Raw genomic sequence first — 17,550 nt, forward strand, 5'->3', positions numbered from 1 at the left:
GAGGTCTTTGACGTGGTTAAAAACTAGATAGTTATAATTTCCTCAGTTATGATAAAAGTTAGATATAAAACCTTAGACTCACAAATATAAGATAGATAGTATACTTCTTTAATATTGTAACTATAATTCTTGCTTGATAATTGTTTTGTTATATGTAATTGTACTATGTAAAAGTTAAAACCTTGCTTTTTAAAAAAAAAAAAAAAGAAAAGAAAAGGGGAAGTGCTGTGGGATGTTCTGTATGTCAAATGTGTTGCTCTGATTGGTTAAAATAAATAAAGTGCTGACTGGCCAGTAGCCAGGCAGGAAGCATAGGGTAGGCGGGACAAGGAAGAGGAGGAGGCAGGGAAGTAAAGGCTGAGGGGAGACGCTGCCAGTCACCGCCATGAGAGAAAAGACATAAGGTGCTGGTAAGCCACGAGCCACGTGGCAAAGTATAGATTAATAGAAATGGGCTAAATATAAGAGTAAGAGCTAGACAATGGTAGGCCTGAGCCAATGGCCAAGCAGTTTAAATAATATGAATGTCTGTGTAGTTTATTTTATAAGTGGGTTGTTGGACTAACAGGGCTTGGCGGGGGCTGGAGAGAAGCTCTCCAACTACAAGGGTTCTTCACTCATCACTAGAAACCCAGAGATGACACCATGAGTCCACTTCACAAACTTTCTAAGAGACACAAAATACTGGTCCAGCTCCTGAGTCTGTCAACCATGCGGCCAGGCTTGGGGAATTACCCAACAGCCTTTTCAGTACTACTCTGCTCTAATGAAGAGATGTCGGGCAGATGCAGTGAGCACTGCACTGGCTCTCTTAAAATGTACACTTAGAGTGGGCTAGAGGCCTAAGAGTTCAGTGCTCCTTCAGCATTTTCCACTTAAATGTTTTTTTAACTGTACACAAACTCCTTTGTTACAAATAAATATTTGTGCTCCTAAAAAAAAAAAAAGAAAAGAAAAGAAAGAAAGAAATATTAAATATTAGTCTTTTTTGCCGGATGGTGGTGGTGGTGGTGGCGGCGGCGGCGGCAGTGGTGGCATACGCCTTTAATCCCAGATTAGATTTCTAACACTGTACACAAACTCCTTTGTTACAAATAGATATTTATGCTCAAAAAAAATTAAAAATAAAAATAAAAGAAAAGGCATGAGTTCAGTTCCTGACATGCCTTTAATTCGAGCACTTGGGAGGCAGAGGCAGGCAGATCTCTGTGAGTTCGAGGCCAGCCTGGGCTACAGAGTAAGATCCAGGAAAGGCACAAAGCTACACAGAGAAACCTTGTCTCAAAAAACCAAAACCAAAACCAAAAACCAAACAAACAAAAAAAGAGTTCAGTTCCCAGCACCCATGTCTGGCAGCCCACAACTGTAACTCCAGCTCCAGAGGATACAGCTTCTTCTGGACCCTGAAGCCACCCACCACTTCTATGTGCATACCCACACACAGACACATTAAAAAAAAAAAAAAAAGTAAATCTGCCTTTAAAAAAACAAATGGCCTTAGAGCTGTCTATACATCCTAGAAGACAACAGCATTTGTTACATGAGACTGATAGCTTGACACTGATTCCAGAGCTCACATAGAGGTGAAGGAGAGAACCAACTCCACAGCGTTGTCCTATGACCTCCACACAAACACTGGGGCACACTTTTGCCTGAACTCACATACACATCACACACACACACTCACTCACACAATAATATCTGAGCGCGGGAATGTGTTAAATACATTGAAGAGATGGTTCAACAAGTAAGGTGTTTGCTGCGTAAGCATGAGAACCTGAGTTCAACCCCAGGAACCCACATAAAATCTGAACAGAGACACATGCCTATAACCCCAGTACCAGAGCTGCAAAGACAGGAGGCTTGCTGAGGCTCACAGGCCAGTCAGTCCAGCCAAATCCACATATTCAAGGTTCAGTGAGAGACCCTGCCTCAAAAACTAAGGTAGAAAAAGTAAGTAAGTAAGGTAGAGAATATAGGGCTAAGATGGCTTGGCAGTTAAGAGCATTAGCTGCTCTTCCAGAGGACGCAGGCTTGATTCCCCGCTTCCACCTGGAGCCTCACACCAGTCTGTAATTCCAGTTCTGGGGGCTTGAGAAGCACACCGACATACACACAGACAAAACACCCATACACGAAAAATAAATAAAGGACAACTGAAGAGCATACCTAATTGAACTCTGGCCTGATACTGAGATAGCTTGACCTCTGGCCTACACACACACACACACAAAATGTACACACTCAAAATATAATAGCTGGGCATAGTGACAAATGCTTTTAATCTCAGCACTCAGGTTGCAGAGCCAGATGGAGCTTGGTCTACATAGTGAGTTCCAGGCCAACTAAGGGCTACACAGTAAGACTGTGTCTCAAAAAAAAAAAACATTAGTTAGTTAACTAACTAATTAAAAGATTTTCTAATTAAACTTGAGGCTAGGAATGTAGCTCAGTTGGTAGAATGCCAGCTTAGCATACACAAGGTCCTATTTCAATCTCTATCACCAATGACTTGGTGGCATATGCATGAAGTCTCACTTGTAAGGTAGAAGCAGGAGGATCAGAAGTTCAAGGTCACCCTTGGCTACGTAAAGCTCAAGGCTTTTTGGTTTACATGAATTGCTGTCTCAAAAATAGATAAACAAGTAATGCTTAAGTGTACTTAAGCCTAAAAGAGTGGTGTAAGCTACAATCTCTGCACTCAGGAAGCTGAGGAAGAAAGGTCATGCCTGGACTATACACATACACACACAAACACACACACACACACATATATATATATATGGCTTTTCAAGACAGGGTTTCTCTGTGTATCAGCTCAGGCTGGTCTCTGCCTCCTGAGTGCTGGGATATGGATACATACATATTTTAAGTGTGTATTTGCAGCTTATTGTTAGTGACAGAACATGACAAAGAGTTCAGCTTTCTCCTCAGGCTACCAGCACATTCTGATGCAATCCCATCTCTATCAGCTTCAGAAAGGAGGGCAAAGGGGAGGCAGAGCCAAAACCAAACAAGTGCTAGCCAAACCCTTCAAGACCTTAGACACCTCGAGGCCAGCCTGAGAGAAAGAGAGAGAGAGAGAGAGAGAGAAAGAGAGAGAGAGAGAGAGAGAGAGAGAGAGCGAGCACTCAGCCCCCTTCCACATGTACAAAGAGGGTGACCCCTAGAAACAAAGGAACCCTCCCTTCATAAAACTGGAAGTGTCCTAGAGGAATCAGAAATTGTGGACACATTTCAATTCCATTTCTAAACAGTTCAGAAAAATTTAGGCACTGATGCACTGGGGCAGTTTAGCAAACTAGGTGGAATAACACAAAGGGGGGGGGGGGGCAAATCCCTCTTTCAGACACTCCAGAGTCCAGAACCCTGGACAGTGAGAACCCCTGATCGTCCTAATTGTTTCTGCTGTCTTACAGCACACACATCATCCTGAGTTACTCATACACTAACAAAGGCTGATCTAAATGTCCAACCCCTTTAAGTGTGATTCTTCTAATTGACTTATCATGAGGAGAAGAACAGTAAGAAATATTAAGTGGTAGTCCTCTGCCTGGGAAGGAAGTGAAATATTGACAAGTGGCTGAAAACTCTTAAAGGTGCTCAAGATGAATGATGATGAGATTCCAGGTTAATTTTTTTTTCTTCTTGGGTCTATCCTAATTAAATTTAAACATAGATGGCCAACTAGTGTAGTCACACATAGTGTGGGCTGAAATCAAGGCTCAGTGGTGCACATGATTTAGGGCAGTTGCAAAACCTTGCAACCCACTTCTGTACTTTATGAAGGGTAGACAAGAGTTAGACACTAAACACTACTCAGTGGCCAAAGAGATGGCTCAGCAGGTAAAGGCGTTCCATCTCCACGATCCACAAGGTGGAAGAAGAAAAAACGACTCCTGCAAAGTTGTCCTCTGACTTCCACCAGCACCGTGGCTCGTGCATATACACAGAAACAAACAACATTTGAAAGTAAGCATAGTTTGTCTTCTTCGTGACAGCATACCAGCAGTAAAAGGGCTGTCTCTTAGCCTCTTCCCTCATCCCGCTCCTCCTTTGGATTATAAACCCCTTCAGAGCCCTCCCCACCCCTACTTCCCCACCGCAGAAGCTCAAGCGTCAACCCTGGCCCGTAACTGAAACGGGATTTGGTTCAATCTGCAGGAGACAACTCTGGAGGGAATCCTTGGCCAAGAAAACCAAACCCAGAGAAGCGAGGGTTGGATGCTCAGCGAAAATAGCTCGGTGGCGTCTGCTATTTACAGTCCGTCCACTCTCTACTAACGCACTGAGAGGAAGACGTCCTCGGAACGACCCTCCAACTTGGTAAGGGAAGCCCCAAGGTGACTGCAGACCAAGATGCTGGCTGGCACTTGAGGGGCTGGGGCAGAGGGAGTGGAAGTCGTCATGCCGCTCCCCACAGGGGACAGCCGGGTACCAACGAGCCTTCCCCACCTCTCCTCCAGCAGGGCCCTCACATCTGTGGGCTGAGGACCTCGCCGGGGCACGCCATCCTCCCCGACGAAGTCCAGCCGGCTCCTAGGGGCCGCCGGGCGGGAAGCGGGAACCTGAGGCCGCGGTTGAGACCCCAACTCCGGAATGTGGTGAGAGGGGTCACCGGGATAGGAGCCGGGCGGGGAGGACCCGGAGAGGGGCGGGGCCCAGAGGAAAAACGAAGTCGGGGGTCTCCAGCTTCAAGGACTCGGGTCGCCAGCTCACTGCCAGCCGCGCGCCGAACGCCGCTCCAGCCCCGATCCCTGCCAGTCCCGGCGGGGCAGTCCCACTCCCCTCACCTGGTTCGGCTGCTCTGCCTGCTCCGAGGACGCCATCTTTCTGAGGCCTGACTAATCGACCGCCGCTGGCCCAAGTTTCTCCCAAGAGCGCTCGCTCTCGCTCTCCAGGCCAGACCAAAGTAGAAGGACTTGAGCCTGTCGATGGGGGCGGGCTCCAGGCCGAAAGGGTTGAGCCCCGTGTCCAAGTTACCTGGCTGTTTACGGGGAGATCTGTAGTCCATGTTCTTTATTTTTAATAGATTATCCTTTCTTGTGGTTTTACATAGCTAATATGTTAACGTTGCGGTTTAGTCACAATGCACTCCTAACTCCTCACTCGCCCCACATACCCCACTAGGTGCCCCTTCTTTTTATATATAAATCTATTTACATGTTTGTATATTTAGGGGTTTTTGTTTGTTTGTTTTTGTTTTCTAGACAGGACCTCATGTAGTTCAAAGTAGCCTCGAACTTTCTCTGTAGCCAATTCTCTTTCAGGTCCTCCTGCCTCCCTCCCAGTGCTGAGATTACAGGGTGTGTACCACACAGAGATTTTTATTACTGAATTAAATCTCTCCCTATTTTCAGAGCACCACAGTCACATTTAGGGACTATTTATTTAGTAAACACATGAAAATGGAAATTAAATTCTAGCCATTCTGTACAGTATTATTCATTGACTACCTACTGTTTCCCAGAAGTGTTCACAGGTACTAGAAATAAAAAGAGTCAATACTCTGCAACTTTCTCTTGAGAAGCCCGTATGCACACTAATGTGTAATGCTTTCTCAGGCTCTCTCCTAATGCCTGTGCTTAGTCTATATTACAGCTGATTCCTTAGATGACATTGCAACTCAGTTGGTAGTAACCATAAAAAACTGGATTCTAGCACCATAAATACCTGATGTGGTGGTCCACTCCTGTGATCACAGCATTTGGGAGGCTCAGGCAGGAGAATCATGTCATTATCCTTGGCAACATACTGAGTTCAAGGCCAGCCTAGACTACATGAGGACCCTATTTTTAAAAAAAGGAAAAAAAAGGCAGAAGATCCAACACCCAACCTTTGCCCCCAAGCAGAAACAAACACAGAATCGAAGCACCTGAGAACTCTGACATCTGTGTGTAGGTGCAATGGTTTGAAAGCAAATGGCCCCCAAAGGGTGTTCAATCACACAATAGAGATTTTGTAAAGCTACCTTCAGCGGCAGCAACCTGCAGAGTCGCAATTGCTGGCTGAAATAGCAGTAGATAAAGGCACAGCCACTGTGGGGAGCATAAAACAACAAAAGGGAGTGGCACTATTAGGAGGTGTGGCCTTGTTATAGGAAGTGTGTCACTGTGGGGGCGGGCTTTGAGGTCTCTCTTGCTCCAGCTTCCCTCAGTGTGACAGTCAGTGGACTTCCTGTTGTCTGCAAGATGTAGCACTCTCAGCTCCAGCAACACATCTGCTTGCATGCTGCCATGCTCCCCACCATGATCATAATGGACTGAACCTCTGAACTGTAAGAGAGCCACCCCATTAAATGTTTTCCTTATAACAGTTGCCTGGTCATGATGTCTCTTCACAGCAATAAAAACCTAAACTAAGACAGCAGGCATACTAGGCAAACTCAGGAGATAGGGATTTTAGGAGAGAAGAGCCTTTATGAACTTGAAGTCATAGAGATCCTCCTGCCTCTGCCTCCCAAGTGCTGGGATTAAAGGCATGGACTACCACCACCCAACTACTTTAGCTTTTTGAGACTAGATCTCACTGTGTAGTCCAAGCTGGCCTGACCTGAAGATCCTCCTGCTTCAGCCTCCAGAGTTCTAGGATCACCAGTGTGTGCCAGCGTGCCCTGCTCTAGGACACTTTGTCATCAGCACCACCATCTCATCACATTATGGTGTATGTATAAGCTGCTGGGTCCCTGTGTGCTAAGCAAGTGCTCTACCACTGAGTCACATCCACAATTGCATTCTTTTCATAATAAAAACTAGTTTTTAATGGAGGAAAAAAACTGCAGCCAAAAAAAAAAAAAAATGCAACATGCAGGACAGTGGTAGCACACTCCTTTAATCCCAGCACTCGGGAGGCAGCATCTGGCAGATCTCTGTGAGTTTAAGGCCAGCCTGGTCTATAAAGCGAAATCCAGGACAGGCACCAAAACTACACAGAGAAACCCTGTCTCAAAAAACAAAAACAACAACAACAAAAAAAAAAAAAAACCACAAAAAAAAGCAATATACCTTTATATAGTCAAAGTAATATTCCTAACATTTCCCCCTTTTTGTCTAAATAAAAAGGAAGGTTTTAGCTTTAACAAAGTAAAACTATACACAGTAAGAACAGTTAACAAAACTCTGCAGCTCGGGCTGCAGAGATGGCTCATCCATTAAAGGCTAGGCTCACAACCAAAAATATAAGAGTTCAGTTCCCAGCACCAACAGCTGTCTCTCCAGCCATAAAAAACAAACAAACAACAACAACAAAAAAAAAACCTCTGCAGCCCTCACACAATTGAGCCTGTATGATAATGAGTATTCAGAGACAGGTAATTCCTGGGGGGCTCACCAACCTAAGACAGAGCACCTGTATGGCCTGGAGAGGTGTCTCCAGGACAGGTAAGGTAACCTGCTGACATCCCACACAACCTAAGTCAGAAGCTCATTTTTTAGTAAAAGGGGGGGGGGACCTATAGGCCCTGGCCCTCGTTTTGGGTAACTGTTGCCTTGCTTGCTGACCTTGACCTTGATATCCTCCCTATGCTAATTCCACCCTGCTTAAAGGAAGTTCCTTGTCTGTGTATCCTGCATATTGGGCATTAATAGCTTAGATGCAAGATTGTAAAACATTGGAAGCAAACTTCTGCCCTCCAGGGTTCTCCCATTGTGCTGTAAGCCTGTATTTAAGACCTCCTTCCTCCTTCAATAAATGGCATTTGGCATTCAAAAAAAAAAAGGAAAGAAAGAAATATGTTCTAAAAAAGGAAGTGGTGATGGTGTCATGGGCCTATGAAGATGCGGCGGCGGCCGCGGCGGCGGCGGCGGCGCACACCTTTAATCCCAGCACTCAGGAGGCAGAGACAAGTGGATCTTTGTGAGTTCGAGGCCAGCCTGGTCTACAGAGCGAGATTCAGGAAAGGCGCAAAGCTACACAGAGAAACCCTGTCTCAAAAAAACAAAACAAAATAAATTGTGCAAACAAACAAAAATTGTATACTATGTGAATTATCTGTCAATAAAGATCTTATTTAAAAAAAAAAAAGAACAGTTAACAAGTAAGAATTATATTTACACCAGGCGGTGGTGGGGCACACCTTTAATCCCAGAATTTAGGAGGCAGAGGAAGGTGGATCTCTGTGAGTTTGAGGACAGCCTGGTCTACAGAGCAAGTTCCAGGATAGCCAGAACTGTCACACAGAGAAACCCTGTCTTGAGAAACAAAAACAAACCAACAAAAAAAGAGAATTACATTTACAATATCCAGTCCTTTTGCATTTGTCAAATTTGGAGAAATCACTCTATTAACTATCTTTTTTTTTTTTTTTTTTTTGGTTTTTCAAGACAGGATTTCTGTGTAACAGCCCTAGCTGTCCTAGAACTAGTTCTGTAGACCAGGCTGGCCTCAAACTCACAGAGATCCACCTGATTCTGCCTCCTGAGTTCTGGGATTAAAGGCGTGCAGCACCACCACCCAGCCTATCTATGCTATCTCGATGAGTCCAAACCTCTGTATGTAGGCAGAGATTTCCTGTCCCACCAGTTAGCTCTGTCCCATTAGGCTGCTCCCAAATAACCACACAGAGACTTATTATTAATTATAAATGGTGAACTGATAGGTTAGGCTTATTACTAATTCTTACAACTAAAATTAAACCATTTCTATCGATCTATATGTTGCCATGTGGCTCATGGCTTTTACCTGTCCTCTAGCATGCCTTGCTCCCTCTGTGTCTGCCTTCTTCTTCCCAGAGTTCTCTCTGTCTGACTCTCCTGCCTATACCTCCTACCTAGTTATGGCTGTTTAGCTTTTTATTAAACCAATCAGAATGCATCTTGTCAAAGACACATCTTCACAGTATACAGAAAGATTACTCCACAACATTTGTACCTATTTTATCTTCTATCATAACTAAGGAAAACTGTAACTATAACTATCTCATCTTCAACTCCATAAAAGACCCTGAAGGATATATGACCTGAGTAAACAGAAAATGAAGTGCAAGCCACTTCCAAAACTATAGAAACAACAGAGACATCTGGCTGCCTGGACAGTCACCAAAAGTTCCTCTGCAATGTTGAGGCATCCATCTTTGACCAACAGGCCTAGAATATCTGGCAGACATTTCTATGAAGCAGGAATTTTGTCCTGCCTTGTTTTGGCAAAGTTTGGCAGTGGCTTTCCTGTGGCAGGCCAGCTCCCACCTTTTACAGGGTTCCTATGAGGAGGAGAGAAGAGTAAGAAATTTGTAGATAGAAAAATAGCAGAGAGCCAGAGATGGTGGTGCACGCCTTTAATCCCAGCATTTGGGAGGCAGAGGCAGATGGATCTCTGTGAGTTCCTGGCCAGCCTGGTCTACAGAGCGAGATCCAGTACAGGCACCAAAACCACAAGGAGAAACCCTGTCTCAAAAAAGAAAGAAAGAAAGAAAGAAAGAAAGAAAGAAAGAAAGAAAGAAAGAAAGGTTGCAGAGGTAATACAGAAAGAAACACAGAATACCTTCAGGAGGACTTGGATCAAAATCTACCAGCCCATTCTGTCTCTTCAAAAGGGCTTTTGATAACAATGCCACAGGGCTAGGCAAAAGACCTCCCCCCTTGCTAGATCAAAGCATACCACACAGCCAAGTGCAGACCCTTCCACACACCTGGTAACCATATGGTCAAGTCATCCCCTTATACAGCCCTGCTGGGTAAAGCAAGCTCAGATCTCACTAGAAAACCTCTATGGGCCTCCACAGCTCCCACTTAATATATTAGAGTCCCTCAGGCCCCACAGATAGACTGTGCCTGCCTTAGGTTATCTTCTTCAGCTAGACAAACCTTACCAATCATGGAGATACACTTTCCATCAAGCATATTCTGTCTTTGGTCGAAAGCTAGAAAAAAGAATGTTGCCTGTCTCTGACTACCAGCCTCTGACAGGAGGGGATACAGCTCTGACTGAGGTCCCTACTAAGAGCTTGCAAGCAGTTGGAATAACCACAGCAATCCCTGGAGCTGCCACACCCTCAAGTAAAGGAGTAGAGAGTGACCAAAATGGAATGTCCTTTTTAAATGAGTCTAAAATATCTATAACAGCCTTAGCTGTGCCAAGCCTTTTTTTTTAATCAATAAACTCTTGATGCAAATGCATCAAATAAACTGCATCAAACTTAAAGATTCCCTTAGCTTCACCAAACCATAGTGCATTAATATCAACATAATTCTAGTATGAACATTACTATACATGTTTACAACTGGCATGAATGTTTACTATACATATTTAAACTTCTTACAAACTTACATTCAAAATCAAACTCTCTATAGGACTACTTTGTAAACTTTAGCAAACACCTTAAAGAGATCTCTTGGCTAAACTATTTACATTTTCTTCCACTAAGACAGAGAGTACATGAATCGTGAGTCACCATAGTTAAAATTGCAGGTGATCTCAAAACTACTTTATTTTGGCCAGGCAGTGGTGGCACATGCCTTTAATCCCAGCACTCAGGAGGCAGAGGCAGGTGGATCGTTCGAGGCCAGCCTGGGCTACAGAGTGAGTTCCAGGGAAGGTGCAAAGATTCACAGAGAAACTCTGTCTCAAAAACAAAACAAAAAAAAAACTGCTTTATTTTTGAAGTTTTGAGTTCAGAGTCAATTTTTCAACTGACAGTTTGAAACCAGAGCCTAAATTTGTCAGTGAGCCTAGAGTCATTGTATCCAGCTCCCTAGACCCTAGGATTCAGTGAGTGCTAGGGGGTTGTAACACTTGGGACCATGCCACTGCCCCAAAGCCACCTTTCTTGTCTGGCACTCTCAGCTGTTCTAGAACCAGCAGAAGTGTGCCCAGCAGTGGTCAGTCACCAGCCAGGGGGCTATCCCTATACCCAAATTCATTGCAGCTCCCCTGAGTGCCACAATTCACACAAATATTGCTGAGACTTCAGTCCTAGCTACAGCAGCACTTTATGACTATCTTTCTCAAGAACCTTGCTTCCAGGGAGAGGATAGTTGCCATAGTAACCAAGTTGTTTTTCTCCTCCTCTGGTAATACGTAGGAAACCTCTTAAAGGGGCTATGCATTAATTTGCCACTAGAAGCAATGTGGATCCAGGCTCTGTTTCATTCCTGCTTTTATTAAAGAGTAGCAAAACCTTTGTCCCAAACTCCTCAGCAGTCTGGGGACCCCTTATTCTCCTACTTTCCCCATCCTGCAGGATGGAACCTCAATATCAGAAACATTGGCTCAGCTGCTCTCACTCTAGCCCCTCTGGAGGACCATCATCAGAGCTGACATTCCTCTGTTCTACACATTGCACCATGTGCTCAGGAAGCCATCAAGCTTCATTTGGTAACTGAGGGTACAATTCCTCCTTCTTAATTTTTATTTTTTTATTTTTATTTTTATTTATTTATTTATTTTTGGTTTTTTGAGACAGGGTTTCTCTGTGTAGCTTTGCACCTTTCCTAGATCTCGCTCTATAGACCAGGCTGGCCTCGAACACACAAAGATCCGCTTGCCTCTGCCTCCCGAGTGCTGGGATTACAGGAGTGCACCACCACCGCCTGGCTGGTGTAGTTCTCTAATCAAAACTCCCCACCTAGCACTGTCCCCAGAGGGGGTCACACCCACCTGCACATGAAGACAGGCCAGAACTTGGCACCAGAAGCAAAAACTCCATGGGACTTTATTCTCTTGCCTCACTGGGTCAGTGAAAAAATGGGAGTACTTGAAAGAAGAGCCTTTTCAGAGAGATTTCCTCCCCAATAGATCTCCTACTTCCCCAATAGATCTTCCTACCACCAATGAAGAGTCCCTGACACCACTACCATTGCTAGCCACTTTCTGTTCTGGGGCTAGGGGCTTGCATCCCCATTTCTGCCTCTTTTGTATGGCTAAACGCAGCCTCAGCTTCTCCTGTGTTACCACTGCAGCTACTGCTAGGTACTTAGACCATCTGTTTTTCGATGCAGGGAGGATTTCAAAACCTCTGCTGCTCTCTCCAAGCCAGTGCTCACCCCACCTGGTGTCTTTTTTTTTTTTTTTTTTTTTTTTTTTTTTTTTTTTTTTTTGGTTTTTCGAGACAGGGTTTCTCTGTAGCTTTGGACTAGATCTGTAGACCAGGCTGGCCTCAAACTCACAGAGATCCAACCTGCCTCTGCCTCCTGAGTGCTGGGATTACAGGCGTGCATCACCACTGACTGGCTACCTAGTGTCTTTTCAGCCAGCAACTTTCTCCTAGGTCGTGCGCAGCCTCAGCTGTGGTTTTGCCCTTGGGAATGCTGCCTGGTGACCACAGGGACCCCAGTGTCCCCAGAACAGACTCAAACCCAGAGGTGTCTGCTTCCTCTAATTGCTTCCCAAATGCTGGCTTGAAGAAGAGACAGAGTACTAACAGCGAGGGTTTGCAATGCTCCAGGGGATTTTTGTGCTAGGACAGGTGACTCTCCCATTTTGATAGATGTTCCCTCCAGATGAGTCTAATTCTGCCCTTACAGAAAGAAAAAGAGCCATGAAGAGCTTCCAGTTTTTTGATTAAGAGAAATTACTAAGTTTTTCCCAAGACTTCTGTTCCCTAAACTCGACTTCATGGCCAAGAGGAAACTGACCCTCAACAAATGTTTTTCTCCAGCGGTGCTTTTGCCTCATCCTTGTCTGCCTCAGGGAAACTTACCCCCCTGCTACTCAGGACTCAGATCTAAGCTATCCACAGGCCAAAAGCTTCCACAGGAGTCTTTTCTAGCCCATTTTCCTCAAAGTAGTTTTGTATTTTGACTCTGATTCTCCCCAGGAGTCTATGTCCAGAGCCCCATATTTGGGAAACCAAAGACACAGCTCCTCTATACATGTTGCTTTTCTGCTACAAGTTTCTTCCTACACTATATTCCTATACTTTACCCTATATTTTTCCCAATTTTAATAGATAGAAATTAAGAGAGAGAGAAAGAAGGAAACATAGACAGAGAGAGATACTCACTGCAGCCTAACTATGTCTATATTTATTTATATTTACAGTTTTAGCTCCCAAAGAATAAAATACCACCGCCTTTAACCTTCACTACAAAACTGGACATGTCCAACTGCTTCCATGGTTTCCTGCTTTCCCCAACTTCCTCTGCACCTAAGGCCCTGTTTTGGTGCCATCAGTGGGAGGCCAGCTCCCACCTTTTACAGGGTTCCTATGAGGAGGAGAGAGGAATAAGAAATTTGTAGATAGAAAGATGGCTGAGATAAGCCAGACAGAAACACAGAATAGCTTTGCAAAGACCTGGATCAATACCCAATGGCCCAGAACCTTATTCAAAAGGGCTTTTTATAATAATGCTATGGGGCAAGGCAAAAGACTTCCTTCTTGCTAGATACAGCCAAGTGAAGACCCTTCCAAACACCTGGGACCCAGGCCCATGGTCCAATCATCCTCTTAGGCAACCCTGCTGGTAAAGCAATCTCAGATCCCACTAGGAAACCTCTGTGGGCCTCTACACTTTCCTTTGTATCCTGCAGAATATCAGGCAGATTTTTCTATGGGAGTTTTGAAAAACTGTCCTGCTGTGGAATATTCCTCTTGTACACTGTAAAGATTTGTCACTCTAATTGGTGTAATAAAATGCTGATTGGCCAGTAGCCAGGCAGGAAGTATAGGCTGGACAACCAAACTAAGAATGCTGGGAAGAAGAAGGGTAGAGTCAGGAGTCACCAGCCAGATGCAGAGGAAGCAAAATGAGAATATCATACTAAGAAATGGTACCAAGCCTCATGGCTAAACATAGATAAGAATACTGGGTTAATTTAAGAATAATAGCTAGTTAGTAATAAGCCTGAGCTACCTGCTAATCATTTATAGTTAATATAAGCCTCTGAGTGGTAATTTAGGAAGCAGCTTCTGGGCATCTAGGAGTTGCTAGAAAGACACAAACTTCCATTTACACTGTCCTGCCCTGTTTTGGCAAATTTGGCAGTCACTTTCCTTTGTGTCCTGCTGGTCCAGTTTGTATAGCATACTGTCAGCAGTCAAAGCAAGGGAAGTTTCTTACCCAAATGGGTAGCTTTTCCATAATGAAAGCAAACTTCATATGGAGGTTCTTCAATGCCTATCATCCTTTTATGAAGTAGATTTGTTCTGCAGGAGCAGCTATGTGTTACTGTTATGAAAAGCCCTATGTTAACAAAACATTTTAAATGCCATATTCTGTAGGTCTTTGAAGTATTTGAAGACCATCTATCTATCTAAAATATATCTCTGAATGATCTTGAAAACATACCTAACACAACTACAAATTTGATTGTTATAGATGACTAACTACTAACCTGCATTTAATTATCCTAATAATTTACAATAATAGCTTTCAAGGACTAGAACTTTACCTTACATTTTAAAATGAACTGTGCAGGTACAATACCTTAAACAAAAGTAGAAACATATATATATAGTATAACAAAAAATAACTTTAAATTTATATCAACATACCAAAATCCATACCAATGTACAATATTTGAGATTGATAGTTGTCTTTTTATCCTATATTCCTGTATCCCCCCTAAATGATGACCAACATCCATAACCCACCAAATGACCAAAAACCGCCCATTCCACCTCTTAGGAATGTGGGCATTGTGTTTTCCAGACTGCTTCCTGTTGTCTGTGTGCAATGATATCTTTAGGGAAAATTGGGATAATGATATCTTTAGGAAAATTAGTTGTAACATTTGTTGTCCAGTCCCAGAACTGTTCCCATGCAGAGGGATAGTACATACATCACATATCATGTATGTTTTTCTTGGTTAATTTCTTTGTTTGTAATCAAAATTTTCAGGAGGTCTCCCCACCACCCCTGATCAAAACTGATCTCTATTAACCTTGAAAGAATCCACAGCCTTTTGTTTCCTGTGAAACAAAAGCATAACGTCTTCCCCAATGCAATACATTTTCTGAATTCCATTTTAAAGTTAAGGCATCCCTAAAGTATCTAGGCTGGTTTAATTCATCAGTCCCTTTTTCAATGCAATGTCTCTCAGCAGCTGTTGTACACTCATCAACATTCAAAAGATACAAAGTCAGCACACCACCAAACAAGATACAGACTTCCTGTGTATTTCCCATCTTTACGTGGCTTTTTTTCTTTTCATATCATTCTACTCTTACTTCAAAGATTTTACTTTATTATTTATAAACTATTTACTTTTTTTCTATGACTGTCTATACCCATTTTCTTTTCTTTCTTTTTTTTAAGATTTATCATTTATACAGTGTTCTGCATACAGGAATGCCTGTATGCCAGAAGAGGGCACCAGATCTCCTTATAGATGATTGTGAGCCACCATGTAGTTGCTGGGACTTGAACTCAGGACCCTTGTAGAGCAGGCAGTGCTCTTAAACCCTGAGCCATCTCTCCAGTCCCTTCTTTTCTTTTTTAAGCCTACATACATTTTTAAACACTGTAATCTGTTTAGAGTTTTCTTCCATCTGAATCTATCTTTACTGTGTATCTGTAGTCTTTCCTGATCCAGTAAGCCAAACCTTAAATTTGCCACATGCTTTGCATTGGCAGCTAGCTCCACGCACTTGGGTCCATGAGAGCCAAGCTGCACACCCCTGCAGCCTGAGTGAGAGCTGCATTCAACTGCCCCAGTTCTAGGAGTCTGGTGCCCACACTGTGGCAGGCGTTTTTTACTCAGCTTGCTGGTTTTCCTTTACTATACCTGGCTACTCAAATACTCACCGTATGGCAGAGCCTTTTAAAGGAGCAGTAACCAGTGTTTTGTTTTGTTTTGTTTTTAGTTGTTTGTTTTGTTCTGAGCTTTCTCAGGCTCTATGTGGAAATTCAGGCCCCATGCTGGACCACCGAATGTAGCATAAACAAATTTTACATAGTTAAAGTAATATTCCACAACCAAAAACAGATTTGTATTAGAGCCAAGAGGAATATGTTGCCAAGCAGTGTCTGAATATTTCAAACACCTCTGTAATTCACATTTTCCCTTTATTTTCTGATTTTCAATCTTACCATTCTTTCTTTCCAAAGGACAAATTTTCTTAATTTACATTTTTATTTATTTTCAATTCTGTAAAATATAGTTATGTGTTAGCCAGAAAAAGTGCAAAACAGAAAGAGGATTTGTCACATCAAAGTTGCTTGCCTTGTAAATCAAAGACAAGGATACAACAATAGAAAAATAACTGGTTAGTCAACATCAGGCCACTTCAAGTTACCTTGTGTAAGAATTAAGGCAGAGGGAACTTCATGATCATGCTAAGCAGAGCTAGCCTTTTTGAGAAATCTCTCTCTCCAATCTTGATTTCTGAGAAGTTCAGATAAACATCTTATTTTGAATTCAGTGATGTGAAATCTTAGCATGAACATATCCCCCCTACCATACTGGGAATCAAACTTAAGGCCTTGTTCAGGCTAGGCAAGAGTCCTAGAATTTAGCTGCTCCTAGGCTGTATTTTGATTTTCAGCCCAATTTGTTGGGGTCTAAAGCAACAACTTAGTCTACAACAAGGCCCTCCTGTTACAGCTGTTTTGCCTGCATATGTGTCTACGTGAGGATGCCAGATCCTGGAGTTACAAACAGTTGCCATGTGGGTGCTGGGAATTGAACCTGGGTCCTTTGAAAAAGCAGTCACTGCTCTTAACCACTGAGCAATCTATCTCTCCAGCCCTTAGCAACCTTTTTTATGTAGTTAAGGTGAGATGACTGGTAGATGGCTCATCAGTTAAGCACATTGGCTGCTCTTGCAGAGAACCTGGGTTTGGTTCCCAGCACCCACATGGTGGCTCACAACCTTCCAGAACTCTAGTTGCATGGTATTTGCTGTCTTCTTCTAGCCTCAGCAGGTACCAGACAAGTGTGTAGCACACGGGGATACATGGAAGTAGAACATTCATACAGATAAAAGAATAAACATTTTAACTTCTTTTCTCTTATGTGATTTCATTTCATTTTCGGCAAGGTTGAAAATTAATGTTCCTTATTTAAAACTGACTTCCTTCAAAATAGCCTGAAGGGTATCTTACAGATACAGATGGGATAGGAAGACCAGGAGAGTTCAAGGGACATGCATCCCTCCCAAATCTGGTTTGCATTTCTTAACAACTGAGAATCAAAAATCTCCACCCAAATAACAAAAACCACCATTAAGTTTGCCTACATGGTGACAATAATCCCATTTCTGAGCAGTGTCTGTTGAAGCAAGTACTGATACTTTTAGCAGGCTTTCTCTGGGCCCCCAAGCACCTCCCAAATCATGACACAGAAACTTATTAATTATGAATGCTCAGTCTTAGCTTAGGCTTGTCCTACTATCTCTTATAACTTATTTTAACCTGTTTCTCTTCATCTGCCTTTGGTCTTGGGGCTTTTTACCTTTCTTTCATTCTGTATGTCCTACTTTGCTGCTTCCTCCGTGTCTGGCTGGCTGCTACCTGTGTAGCTGGCTTCAGGCCTCTCCCTCTCTTCCTCCCTTGTTCTCTCTCTCCTTTCAAGTCTAGATTCCTCCTCCTCCTTATTATCTGTGCTGGCCAGACCTGCCTAGCTTTTGGCCATTCACTTTTTTATTAGACCAATCAGGTACCCAAAGCAACACAT

At 43.3% G+C, this 17,550-nt stretch overlaps 1 protein-coding gene and 1 long non-coding RNA gene across 3 annotated transcripts in view; one reads left to right on the top strand and one right to left on the bottom strand.

Moving 5' to 3' along the window:
- The window catches only part of Pex14 (peroxisomal biogenesis factor 14), a 149,950-nt gene extending 145,080 nt beyond the window's left edge, over positions 1 to 4,870 (bottom strand). For both annotated transcript variants that reach the window (XM_036179458.1, XM_036179457.1), the window contains exon 1: positions 4,794 to 4,870. In XM_036179458.1, coding sequence (XP_036035351.1) covers positions 4,794 to 4,829 — 36 coding nt within the window. In that variant the 5' untranslated portion in view covers positions 4,830 to 4,870. The remainder of the gene's footprint in view (positions 1 to 4,793) is intronic.
- LOC118578488 lies at positions 4,109 to 5,742 on the top strand. The gene is made up of 3 exons (XR_004944264.1): positions 4,109 to 4,326; positions 4,467 to 4,604; positions 4,693 to 5,742. It is a non-coding gene; the product is annotated as an uncharacterized LOC118578488 (long non-coding RNA).
- Positions 5,743 to 17,550: the final 11,808 nt, after the last annotated feature.

Source organism: Onychomys torridus, chromosome 2 (assembly GCF_903995425.1).
Source record: "Onychomys torridus chromosome 2, mOncTor1.1, whole genome shotgun sequence".
Classification (NCBI taxonomy): Eukaryota; Metazoa; Chordata; class Mammalia; order Rodentia; family Cricetidae; genus Onychomys; species Onychomys torridus.